The sequence below is a fragment of the Puntigrus tetrazona genome, chromosome 4 (assembly GCF_018831695.1).
Source record: "Puntigrus tetrazona isolate hp1 chromosome 4, ASM1883169v1, whole genome shotgun sequence".
Classification (NCBI taxonomy): Eukaryota; Metazoa; Chordata; class Actinopteri; order Cypriniformes; family Cyprinidae; genus Puntigrus; species Puntigrus tetrazona.
This window is the reverse complement of record NC_056702.1, coordinates 17,281,222-17,295,366: the sequence shown is the minus strand read 5'-3', so window position 1 is coordinate 17,295,366 and position 14,145 is coordinate 17,281,222. Positions and strand designations below refer to the sequence as shown.

The window sequence follows — 14,145 nt, the reverse complement described above, 5'->3', positions numbered from 1 at the left end:
GTTACTTTAAAAAAAAGTAATCCTATTACGTAACTCACGCTACTTGTAATGCGTTACCTCCAACGCATTCATTGGGTCTTAATCAGGAAAATAGAGACTTCAGTGAAGAAAATGAAGACGATTCGTTCATGAATGAAACTCAAATGTACAAAATACTCTAGCGTGGAGACAACCACGTTTAGTTATTATTCAATGGACACTTTCTGTTATTAAGTCACGTAGATATCAACATTAAATCTTCCTTGAAAACCGTTGTAAGCAATAAACACTTTGATTAATGGTTTATATATTTAATCTATTTTTAGTAAAGCTTTTGGTTTAATGGTAAAAATGTCCATCTTCAGGTTGTGGTTGGCATTTCAAGATATTCACTAACCGGACTGCTGCCATTAACTTAATTATATATACAACAGTTTTTTCAACAGTCATGTTAAAATAAAAAAAACGATCAAGCTTTCGAGGATTAAGTCTTTGAGCATTTATTGGGAGATGTAGAGCGGCAGTGACGTTTATATGCCGCTTCTTTAAATAGTTTGCATTGCTGTACAGAGGACAAATGATATAAAAACGCACCTGAAAGAAACGCAACCGAGACAAAATGTAAATCTGTCCTGCCCCCACCGTTAATTTCTATTAGCAAGCTAATCCCATTAGTGCATGCTATGAAATAATCATCACATCTCTAGAGCGGTTGCCAGTTCGTTACATTAAACGCGAAACAAGAAAAGCAAAAAAGGGCTTATTACAGCTGACAAATGAACGATTGTTTTGTATTGATAATGTATTCAGTCTGCGTACAGTGCACAAGCCCTTTCTGGGTCATCTGAACAAAGCCATCAGTAAATCAAGAAGCATAGAAAACATGCTTAAGTGCCCTTGCCGTGTCTTCTCCTCTCTCCTTCCCCACAGATCACACTCATTGTGTGTCTTGTTGTGAGGCGTGCGGTTGCTATAGCAAAGTTGTGGTAGTTGCACTCAGTTACTTAATGCTATTATTTGTGACCCCCTCACCCAACCACCTGTCCCTCCTCCACAATCCCTTGCCCCGGACATCCGTCAGTAAGGCTGTCTAATGATTACCAATGCGCCTAAAAAGAGCAGAGATGAAAACAAACATTACCTTGACAACTCAACTCCTCTCCAAGCTCTACATAACGAAGAGCTCAATCCGACCCCTAGAGAGCCCTGGATGAGAAGGACTTGACAAATTGTTCCTTAGCTTGAACGAAAACATCACGCTCGCCTGGCACATGAAAACAAGATTGCGTGGTAATGCGGGGCGGTAGAGAGAAGTGACTTTTTATTTGCAACAAATTTGATGATGCAAAGTTTTGTTGGGTTGATGGCTATAATTCTGACTTTGAAAGCAGGATTAGATACGAAATAACGTCTTTAAAGTCATTCATACGCGGGAGAACTGGCTAAGAATCGAACAAATAGCTGTAATCTGGTTAGAGGAAGATAAGAAATATGCCTTTGTGGCAGATCTGCCGATAATTAAGGAATAATACAAGACTTTCCTCTTAAAAAAAAGCAAAGATGCTTCAAAATGCACATATTTTGTGGAAATGTGGGTTTTTAAAAATGGGCGCTCCAAAATGAGTCTGAAACAAGATCTGGATTTCATAATGCATGGCAGCGTTGTTTATCAGTCATTATACCACTTTGGCAATTTTGGAATGACTATTTTGCAGGAATACTGACTAAAACTGACACAAATAGAGACTCGGTGACCTAAGGCAGTAACCTTTTTATTCATTTAAACTGAATGCAGATCAATGTAATACAGAGTGCACATGCAATATTTCATTTTTGAAATATATATATTTTCAAATGTCAAAAGATACTTAATTGTATATATATATTACATATTTGAAATATATATATATTCGTTTGAGGTGTCGTAATTGAAAACGATCAGTAAATAAATGTGAGATTCAAAAGAAGAAATGGAAATACAGTAGTGAACACCTCTCATGAAATACTGAGTCTGAAAATCAAGCGTTAATAACAGTGGCACATGACAATAAATCAACAATTTATTCATTTTTAAAAGAAATCAAGCCCTATCCTGAGATAAACGTACAAAACACTCAAACAAGTTTAAAGTTTCTTTTATAAGAAGAGATTAAGAAAAATGAGGAAATTATATCTGAGGCATTGCGATATGAAATAATGCTTTCAAAACAAATGCATAATTCTTAAATGTCTCATTTGCATACTTTAGAAGGAGTGCTTGAAGTTAAAACACGCTCCAATTGTGGACCAAACCAAACCTGTTTGTCTTTTTCCACACTTGTTTTTGACTGATTATATGAACATGGTAATTTGTAAGTTTGCACATTGACCGTATGTATTGATAAAGTTATAACACTCAATCACAATAGAATATAGACTACAGAGTACAGTGATAGGACAAAGGAAAATGCTTTACAGAAAGATCCAATCAGCTGACGATATTCTTTAACACTGTAGTGATCGTTGTCATGATGACAAGAACAAAGATAGCATTAACAAATGTTTGTGCACTTCGATATCATTCACAAAATAATTAAGCCAACAAGATATAGGAAAAAAAACGATCGACTGATTAATTGATCGATTCAAATTAAACTAGTGAATGCTTTGTGCATAAGAGAATCTGAACTGAACTACAACAGAGCGAAAATCGGATTCAGAAAGTTGCAAGCAGCCTCTCAAATCTTGGAGGTATCGTGGAGAAAATTGAGGGCGTATTGATTATATTCAAGCTTTGTAGTCATCATCCTATATATTCATACGGTAAACCGCAACAAATGATTTTCAAGTATCGTTTTCAAGAGATTTCAGAAAGTCACTATGTTTCGTTGCCGTGACTTTAGGAGGTACCAGTCTTCTGACACTATAAGGTATTTAAAATATATATATATATATATATATATGTATATATATTTTTTCACTTCAGCAGGCAAGCTCATGCAGCCCTCATATATTCTGTTCCATAAGTTCTGAAAGAATTCAGAACGGCGTTATAGATATGATGATTATGGCAAAGCAGCTTTAAACCTGTAGCACTAGCACTGTACTCACACTTTAGGTTATTGTAGTAGATATTTCATAAATAAATTCTGTGCAAAACACACACTCAGAAGATCAACTTAATGTTAAGCGGCAATAAAAAACATCTCAGTATTTTTCAGCATCATCACTAACCCTGAATGTTCCAAAGTCAGCTTTGGACCTGAGATATTTGCAAGAGCGTAATTGTTTTTCTTTGTCAATGATTGTTTTATAAGAAGTGGCTCTCAAGTTATCTCATTTGTGTAGCTGCCTGTGTGTTGTTCACATAATTCACGTTAATTATTGTGATTATTTACTTGCTTATTTATATTCAAAAATGAACGTCATTCTACTAAATATCCTGCAAAATTGGTGGGAATATGGCTAGAGGTCTCGCTTTCTGACCACAAAGTACAGCTTCAATCATGACTGATCCGGGTCTGTGATTCTCTCTCTGATGGTATCAACATGGTCTTTCAGATCTTACCCTCTCAAATTAGAGTGGAATAGATCACTGTCACAAAGTCTTTAAGGGTCGCGGTGTGATTCACATGGCTGGCTGAAATTCCTGGCATGTTAAAAACAAAGCATTCAGTTACACAAAACAAACTCACGATGAACCTTTTCAGCGGATAGCACACAAGTGCGGCTTCAGTCTGAAATAAGACGATAGCTAGAACCACAACAAACAGATAAAAGTGTAAGAAATAGCAAAATAATTAACAGTTAGTGACCATTTTGATTACTATATATAAAAATGTATGCAATGACTTGTATTTCTCGATGGCTCGGAACCGTCACGTTACACGTTGGTGGAGATCTTGTACTTCGGTGACATGTTGCTGTGGAACCAGATGAAGCTGAAAATGACGCCCATCGTTTTCGGGATGCTCTCGTCGAAGGCGAAGGTCATGGCTTCGTGAAGGGGAACTTTGACAACCTCGATCAATTCGCCCTCTTGGGGTTTCCCTCCTCCCTCTCCGACGCGATTCTCATCGGACACCTCAGCGTAGAACATGGTCTGCTTCGATCCGGTCACTCCGACTCCTGACCTGTGGGGGAGGAAAGCACAAGGGACTCAGGGAACTCGATAATGACAAGCCAAAAGGAGCAACACGAGTCACATCAGTTTGCCTTCATACGACACTACAGCTATGAACTATGAATGCTTTGCAAGATTTAAGCTAAAGAAGTACAAATACAAATGCTGGTTGGTTGGTATTACCTCGTCATCCAGTCCGATTTTAGGGCAGTTTAGGGAACAGGCTAGAAGGCCAGCTTTAGTTGATCCTGACAAATGTTAAAAGAACCAATGTGACGACTACTTCCAAACTCCTGAGGGCCACATGCATCACATGTTAAGCCAACAGTCTGAGGGAGCGTAACATCTGAGGCTGAGACTAGGCAACCAGCTAAAACAAACTTGGCCAGGCTGGGAGAACCAGCTTAAACCAGCTACTTTCAGTTTAAACCAGCTTAGGCTGGATTTAACCATTTTTGTCAGTAGGGATGCTAATGCTAAATACATGTATAGTTACATTTTATATCTGATTTGAAATTTAAACGTGACAAATAGCATGATTTATCTGAAAACGCCAAATTTGGTTGAATATTAAATTTCAAATACAGTTGAGTGCATTCCTGACTTGTATTGAAATGTAACTACATAGCATAGTACATTTTCGCAAGATTTAAGCCAAAGAAGCCACATTTTTGCTAATACTAAATACACTGTTATTAGATTTTATTTCTGACTTGAAATGTGACCTTGACTTATACTAAAGCAGCATAAAAAAATTGTTTACAAAATGAGAAAGCCATTAGTAAATTTCTGTCTTTCCCCATTCTGTTCGATAGGAATTGTATTGTACTTGTATGTTTATTACCAACCTAGAAAATAGCTGTAACCAAGATGGGCACTAAATGTACTAACTGCCATCAAAAGCACTTAATCGTGAAAAAAAACCCTACCTTCCATTAACTGATGATTAAAAAAAACATTGGGGATTTACAAATGAGGAAATATACACCTCTCACACAGCTCCCTGGCTATATTGTGAATTGGCTAGACTAGGAAGGGGCACAGAAGTCTACTATGAAGACCTGAAGGCATGGAGAAAGACCTCTCACACCTTAATGGACAACAACATAGCAGCATCTGGTAAGCGCCACTGTGACTGAGGCGTTACCTCACCTGAGACTCTGTCATGGAGACGTCACCATGGAGATCTCCCTGACACCCCAGAGCATTACAGAGATGGGAAGCTTCCAAAAGCCCCTTCTTTTCCTAGTATTGCAGACTGAAACAGATTTTTTGAAATGAGCTCATGAAATATGGAAGAAAATTACCAGGCCGTGATGCCTGCGCACCATTGAATTGATGGATGATGGCCTAAGGAGATAAAAATGGAACAAGCTCCGGCAACCGGTTTCTAGGATGAGTTTAAACTAACCACATTGGGTGCACTGCAAAACATGACTCTACATTTGAGGGACAAATTTCAAGAGAATAAGCAGGACTCCGCTGTGTGTCACGAATGGAGAATGCTGACACCTACTCATGAAGGATAGAGACAAAATATGACACATTTTAGGATATGAACTGTCCTAAAACCCTCCTGGAGCTGTATGGTACAGTATTTCTATTAAATCTACAGACAATGTTTTCAACACCGAAGATCCTCCTGTCTGTAGGTGAAACACTACAAATGACACTAATTTTGAAAATTTTAAACTGAAAAGAGATTACTCCTGTTCTTTCAGTACTACTAATGACTAGGCTTAAAAGGGTCATGAACTGAGAAATCAAAATTCGCTTGCTCTTTTGACATACAGGAGGTCATGGAGCTATTAAAACATCCGGTGTGATTAAGAACTCAAAACCACCTTGTTAATCTAAAAACTGCTTATATTAAAGCCAGTTTGCCAGAATGCATCACTCTATGATTTAATAGTGTGGATAAGCACTGTCCATATAAGATGATCAACACCTGCTTCTACATCATTGCCTGTTAAGACCCGCCCACCTATTTTAAAGCATGTAGTATGTAAATGACTAGAGACAAACCAAACAATAAATACGGCACTGAAGGCAACAGAATTCAAGTCAGTGGCAAGTCATGAATTCTTTGCATTGCCTTCCTTCTGATTCCAATGTTAGGAAAGAGTGGATGAACTTCATTTTGTATAAGTGCACAATTCAATCCATATATATATGACTATAAGAGACTTTATTAACTTATAAACAATGTCAGAAAGATAGAGAGAGAGAAAAGACAATTTCACTGTTTAACACAATTAAACAGAAGAAGGTCATCCTCTTTCTGCATTCCTTCATGTCCCTGTCCAGCCCATGAAAGCAGCAGGTGCAGTGTGAGGTCCACAGGTGTTTATGACGGTGGAGCCGGCAGGTGTCTGACCGTGTCGGTGTTTGCCAGTGTGAGTTTGAGGAGGATCCTTTGCGACTCTATGTGGTATTTTAGCTAATCAGAGATTGCTGTGGCACAGGTCACAACAGACAACACCAGGCAGATGTTGCAGGCTCACACACACACACACACACACACACTCAGACAGGTGTGTGACTCTGGCAGGTGTGAGGCGGCAAAGGTTTACGACAGCCTCGTCAATAAAGACTGATAACAGCATAATGCAGCACTGTTTCTTCTTCTTTTACACATGAGATCGAGACACATTTAACCCCTGAATACTTTACTGAGGTTCTTTACTCTGGGGGTATAGGGCTGATAATGATGGAGATGAAGGTTAAATATTAAATGGAGAGAGAGAATAAGTTGAGATAAAAATGTATGTCAGTCATGACAGAGTGCATTTTACCAGATATTTTTTCGTACACAGACACACTCTCTCTCTCTCTCTCTCTCTAATCTACTGTTCAAAAAGTATTCTTTTTTATTTTAAATCTTCATTATTTTTTTTTCTTACATCTTACATTATTTCATAAGCTCACCAGATGCATTTTGTTCCTCTTATGACAAAAGCCAAATATTTAACAGGCATTACTTCAGTCTTGAGTGGCACATGATCCTTTAAAAAGCATTCTGATACACTGACTTATTGCTCAATAAACAATTGTGTGATTTTTTTTTTTTTTAATTCTTCAGCTCAGAATTTTTGTGGAAATTTTGATTTAGATTTTTTTATGAATTGCAAATGCAAAAGAATAGCATTTATTCAAAATAGAATTAATGACTGATCAGTGTTAAGGCATCCAAGTTTTCATTTAAAAAAAAAATACTGATAGTACCAGAAGTAGTACAGAGTACAGATAAATATTTTCCTCTTAATATACAATATAAATATAAATGTTGTATATAAATGTTAATAATGACACCATGAAGGGGTTTATTTTTTTATGATGATGACGGGTCACTACAAAAATATTTAATTACAGAAAGCTGTGATTGACACGTATAAAGAAAATAAATAAGCCTGTATAAACCTCATGACTTGTTTCATTATCAGTGTATCACTGTTGAGACTGCTTGTGTTATTATTAGCCACTTTCACACCGAAAGCTGCTATATTTCCAGAACAACTTTCCCACATCCATTATTAGCAAAAGCAGCAGCTTTCAGCGTTTTATACTTACTGTCATCACCAAAATACATTACATCTGACACCATTTGCAAAAAATAACCTACTGTAATTTAAAGTAACCATATTATGAATTTCACATATTTTTCATTCAGTTTGTAAGTGAATGAAAACATCCTGCTAAGGTTTAAATCTGAAAGTCTACCGTGTTATTCTCAAAAGAAAGAGTCAACTACAAATTACTGAAACGAGTCGTTTTTTTTACTGAAACGAGTCATTTGTTGCCTGCCCACTTATTGGTCTTTTTGTATTGGTCTGAATGAAAATGCAAATTCACTATTATCCACTAGGTGGCGCTTCTGGAGCAGTAAAAATAACTTTCCCCGATAACACTGTGCACAAAGCAGAACTGCTCACAAATGCTGCTTTTATCAGGCATTACAGGCATAATAAAAATTGAAAGGAGGGGCTTGGAAAAATGAGTTGTTGAGTAAGGTAAAAATAAATGCATATAACACAATGAAAGTGTTTTTTGATCTTGCATGCATGTCAGCCTGTTGTTGGGGATTCCCAAAACCAAAATATGAAACTTTCATTACCCATAATAGGGGCACTTAAAATGTGATTTCATGTCTTAATACAAAGTCGCTAACTATCTAATATCTAATCTAACATGCTAATAGATTTTGAGTCTGCATCACTTGGGCATATAAATGTATGTGAATTACGCTTATGAATTTACCATAAGATCAGAAATGTGACTTCTTTAAGATGTGCTCTCACCTGTATGACGTTATCTTTCTCAGCTTGGTGACTGGTACATCAAAGCCACACTCTTCTAGCACTTCCTGCCTGGCAATCTCTTCCAGAGAGAGATTGGGTTTGTCCACCAATCCTGCGCACAGCTCGTAGGTCACACCGGCCGATGCGGGAGGTTGGTGGCTTGAAGTGTCTTCACTTGACTCTCCTGGTTTGTCCTCTTCCGGGACTTTAGGTTCTGCTAGTGCAGCTTCTGCTGACTCTTCTTCTGCAGGTTGCAGGGGCTTGGGTTTGCTGCGCTCCCATTCGCTCATGTATACAGCTGTGGAGAAATAAGACGTGTCACTCATCGTTCAAGAGTGCTCCTAAATACAAAGACAGATGAGGAAACATCTAAGGACACAAGCACTTTGATTGATGAGGTCTCAAACTTAAATGTTTTAGATCATGTAGGCACAAGTATGTGTTTGAGAAAAAGTTACAGAGGGGTCAATAAGGGTGCCCAAGACGAAAAAAAAAAAAGTTTAAAATTTTTATAAGGGTTGTTTTTTTTTTTTTACTTTTTTAAGAGTACATAAAAAAATATTTTATTAAAAATATATAAATAATTATTATATATATATATATATATATATATATATATATATATATATATATATATATATATATATATATATATATATATATATATATATATATATGTCTACATGGCTTCTATAATTATTTTAGTAATTCCACTTAAACTAAAGGAAAATCCTAAATCTTTCTTGGCAACTATCTGTAATAATAAAAAAAAAATGTTGATTGATTTGTTATTTTATTTCAGTTAATGACTTCATGGTTTTAGTTTTAGTTAACAATAATAACCCTGAGCTGAACTCATGGTTCACCACGCATAGGTTTGAACCTACAACCCTACAGATATCTATACCCAGATCTTTAGTACTACGCCCTTCAGACGAATGTACTGTACATTTGGGACTGACTGAGAGCTCACTTAAAGAAAAGCCATCCTTGAGAAGACTTGTTCTTATGTTTCCCTGCACAAGGCCTGCCTTTTCATTTCAAGCATTGTTTGAAGACTACAGCAAAGAAAAAAAAACCTGTAGAAAGACGTCTCTCTTTCAATGCAAGGTTTTCCTTCCATTCTGAGAAGCAGGGCGCCGTCCCTGGCGAGCATGTATAGAACAATAGTGTAACAGTGTAGCGCGGGGCCAAAGCTTTACAGAGAGCACTGAAAAATGCTCTGTTTGCACGACGACCATCGACATGAAAAATGTTCCATTATGAGACTGTTATTGTTTTAAAGGCTGCAGAAAATCTTCTAGGGCTTTCTGCATGGCATTAGGTCAATTATGCTTTTGTGGTTTTCTCTTTACGCAATCTAAACAGTGAACGTTTCATTTAGAAATGACTATAGATAATACAAGGCCACTAGACCAAGTAAAAAAGCCTAAAAAGTCATAGAAAGTGCAACACATTTGAGAGAAATTACTTGAATGGACGTGGCAAGGTCCTAAACTGTTTTACCCCAAAAAAAAAAAGTTTATCATCCATTTTATTGTCAAGCAAACATTTAAGCATAGCAACACTCTCTAACATCAGTTAAAAAACGGCACCCGATATGTGTTGCGTATCAGATGTTTTTAAAAATTGGCAGCAGAACAAAAGATATTTCATCATCTCTTTCAAATAGAGATAACAGAGGGATCTGGGTGTTGTACGTCACTTTGTAACAAGATATAATATAAATGAAGTGTGTGTGAGAATGTTTGGACGTGAGGTCTTTGTAAAAATCAGTGTCAAGCTGTTGTTCTGCTGTGAAAACATGCTACAAAAAATGAGAATAACACATTAAAAGAATATTTTAGGGAAGTGTCTATCCCACACATACGCCTGGGTTGTGTAGGATGAGAGGGAATATAGGTTAGCACAACTCAGATGTATACGAAACAAACAGGAAGCATTCGTTTTGGTGTAAAATGCCTCAGAAGCTTTCCTGAGGGCTTTTTTTGTAATAATGTTGTGCAAACTTCACAACTAATTTGAAAATGGTTATAAACTGCTAAATCAATTCTTGAATTAAATTTTAAAATGTACAAACAGATGAAGAATTGCGTTTCAAATTTAATGCTGCAGAATTGCATCACCAGTGCTGGATATTTTATAATTTTTATTTAATTTAAAATGCAATTTTAACTGCAACTCAAAGTATGCGTGAAATCAAAATTAACTATATTTATTTTGTTAGCTCACATTTCTGTTTTTGTGGTGAACAATCCATCCGTGCTAGTCAATTGTTAGCCTTTGTAATCTTTAATCCAAATCTGAAAAAGCTCCTCTCCTCCGAAACAACGGATCTTCTGTAATGACATCAGTTTGACGGCTTGGGCATGAGTGTAACCACGCCCCTCCAAACGTCAGTGTTCTACTACATCCTAATACTTCACTACATCTAATCAATTCAAAGTAGAGTAGTTTTCTCATTCAATATACTGTTTCTCTCTGAAGCATGTCACAATACGGAAATAAAATCGGTCGCAAACTTCAGATTCACACTGACTTTAGATTAAAGGGAGTCATAATCCTGATATCTACAGTAAATTGAAAAACCTTACAGCCTTAAACCTTCTGAAGGTCTCAGGGAAGTAGAAAATAAGCTGCACAAAACAAGATTACAACTAAAATCAATCAAAATCAAAGACTTAAGTGTGGAAAACCATCAGGAATTAAAAAGGACTGAAGGGCATTACCTGGGCGGAACTGCTTGACCAGGATGAAACAGTGTGAGGTGGTGTTGAAAATCAGCACAGAGACACTGGAGAGAAGAAAGAGGAAAGAGAAACAAGTTTAGAAGTTGAGTTGGCATTTAGAGAAGTGGTTCCAGTTTGATCAGTACTAAACAATAGATATATCTTTGCTTCCTGTTAATGCATTCAATCCTGCCAGAGCAACAACACAACTGATCCAACAACTCATCTAGGCTTAGTGATAAAGAGAGAGAGTGAACATGAATGCGTGTGTGTGTTTGTGAGAGAGAGAGGCACATGGACACCCTTGCTCCATCAAGCCCCAACAAATCACCCAGGATTAACACCTTGGATGTGGTCTTGGCTTTTCACTTTATCTTGGTTTGAGACTGAACATAATGCCTTAAGAAGAAGAGAATAAATCCCTGTGTCTTAAGGATCTCTGTATAATAGGATTTACCCACTGAAGCATACTGGGATAGCCAGGCCTCGGTGGACTGAAAGCAAGCTAACAGCTCAGCATGACATAAGGTCAGAGGACAGACTGTTTCTGTACAGCACTTTCACACTCATACAAGCGACATATCTTCCCCCACTCTTCAACCAGGACACATACCTGACATAACATCTGACTCCAGCATTTATGAGAGTTAATAAAGCAGGCAAATCATTGATAATAGGTTGAAAGTCAAATCTATTTAATCAATTGTCTGAATAAATGAAACTTTTAGAGATGGACCTTAATAGTACAGGGCAACGGTTCAATGAACAAATGAAAATTGACAGAAAATTCAATCACCCTCAGGTCATCCAAGATGAAGATGAGTTTGTTTCTTCATCAAAAGAGATTTGGAAACATTCAGCAATACATCACTTGCTCAACACTAGATCCTTTGCAGTGAAAGGGTGCCAATAAATGAGTGTGTTTGTAAGTGATAAATCAAACATTAAGAGCAATATCATGAAGAGAGGAATAGTAGTATAGGTGGAAACAAAAGATTAAAGTTAAAAATGTCCTGACGGATTTGTTTCTTATAAAGACACAGCTTTTCTCTTTCCAAAACTTGATTTGAATTGATTGAATTGTGATATTTTCATTGGTTTTTCTACTGAAAGTACCCATTTACTGTAGAGAATTTATTGGTGAGCAAGTAATATAATGCTACATCTCTCCAAATCTGTCTCTTTTTGGAGTGATGTATTGTTTTAAAGTATGTGTTTTCAATAAAATTATGCATTGCATGCATTGTAGCTTGCAAAGAAGTCAATTTCGAAAAGATCAACTTCCTATTGGTCAACACAGCAAATGCGTGGGCAACTTGAAACAGCTGTGAAATATGTTTGGGCAAATCTTTCAGCTTCACACGAGATCCCCAATTGTCTGACATCGCTCTATAGAAATGACTGGATTTTGCCCTTCAAAATTCGGCACAAGGCGGTAAATGTGACCGCACCTTTAGAGTGCACGATTTGCAGATTGTCACAGGCCTCAGATCATTCCATGCTATAATACGATGTATTAGTAGGATTGTTTCAATGGCAATGAAGAGAGACGGCTCTTTGAGTGGGGAAAGCGGATATGTCTGTAGAGGCAGGAAGCCCTGCCCTGCCTTTCCCAGGATGGTGAATGCGTGCCAGAGATTACCACAGAGCCTGAACGAAAACCAACAAACACTCTTGAATCTTACCAACAAAATGCATTTACATAAAAGCATTTGTTCTCTCTTAATTATATATATATATATATATATATATATATATATATATATATATATATATATATATATATATATATATATATATATTTAAGCAAATGTCTTAGCAAATAGATCTACAATAAGGTAGATAAGTAGCATTTTGGTTTTAACTGATCAATTCCAAATATTTAGTTGTTAATGGTCATTTTCCGTATTTTATGTTTAGATCACCTTAGAGTTCATCTTTAAAAACACTAATATCTTAGGTGATGCACCAAAACCTCAGGAATGACGAAACCGCAAAAAATAAATAAATACAAATAAATTCCGGTTTCAGTCAAAATTGTTTTGGAAGGCCACAATCATTGACCAAAAACCGTTAGAGCTTCTTCAATAATAAAAGTGTTCTTAAATCGATATGACTCAGATCATGCACAAACATTTGATGGTAAGCGCTATCATCTGGAGACATAATGATGTGATGAGTTAAGATCCTCCTTTTTTCTTCACCGTTGATGAGCTGTGGACTGTCCCGAATGTAGAGTGCAGTCTGAGTCAATCTTTGAAAATTGTGCAGCTGACAGGTCAGTGCCCCAGCGAGCCGAGGCATGTCTGAATGGTACGCTCCTCGCCGCTTCACCTCTCCACCCTGAAAATACTGTCGAAGTCATGCAGGACGTGTCACACACCGTTAAGCATGCTGTCCATTAGGGCTGTTTGGCGCTCGCTGCAGGATGCAACGCAATCGGAGCAGCAGGAAAGAAAGCAGAGGACCAGTGCTGGTGATTAGAAGAATTACTCGCATCACAACATTGATGCACACACGATACACACCGAAAGTCCACACAAAAGACAATGGCTACCAACTCGTTACCTCTAAAACACCAGCAGAGCTCTCATTAGACTGTAGCAGTGGCACTAATGACCTGAACAGATGCTGCTTTTAATGCTTTTACCTTTCAACTGCAGAGCACCTCATTTATCAAGCTACCAAACAAGAAAACAATGACTTATGAGATGACCTCAAAACAATGACCTCAACTCAGCCTTGTCCATGCACCTTGTCCAAAACTGGTTTGACACTTTAGTTTGATATTGTGGCTTCTTCCTGATGTTGCTTGTGTTGTGCTGGTGATCCAAAATCCAAGTCCACACAGCTGTTCTGATTGACTGTCAGTTTCTTTCCTTGCTTGGTCATTTTCTCACTTTGAATTTAATGAGGTTGAAAAAAATGACTTGTCATGTTGTGAATGGTTAGAATATGGTGTTACAAGCCCACAGACATCAATGTTTTGGTTCACAGACCATTTTCTCACAGACATGGTCCAGGCACTCTTCATCGA

The 14,145-nt window shown here is 37.2% G+C and overlaps 1 protein-coding gene across 1 annotated transcript in view; it reads right to left on the bottom strand.

Moving 5' to 3' along the window:
• Nucleotides 1-1,730: 1,730 nt before the first annotated feature.
• The window catches only part of nudt14 (nudix (nucleoside diphosphate linked moiety X)-type motif 14), a 27,180-nt gene continuing 14,765 nt past the window's right edge, over nt 1,731-14,145 (bottom strand). The window contains exons 3-5 of the mRNA XM_043237833.1: nt 11,109-11,173; nt 8,380-8,677; nt 1,731-4,091 (exon numbers count right to left, since the gene is read on the bottom strand). Of these exons, the coding sequence (XP_043093768.1) occupies nt 3,842-4,091; nt 8,380-8,677; nt 11,109-11,173 (613 nt within the window). The 3' untranslated portion in view covers nt 1,731-3,841. The remainder of the gene's footprint in view (nt 4,092-8,379; nt 8,678-11,108; nt 11,174-14,145) is intronic.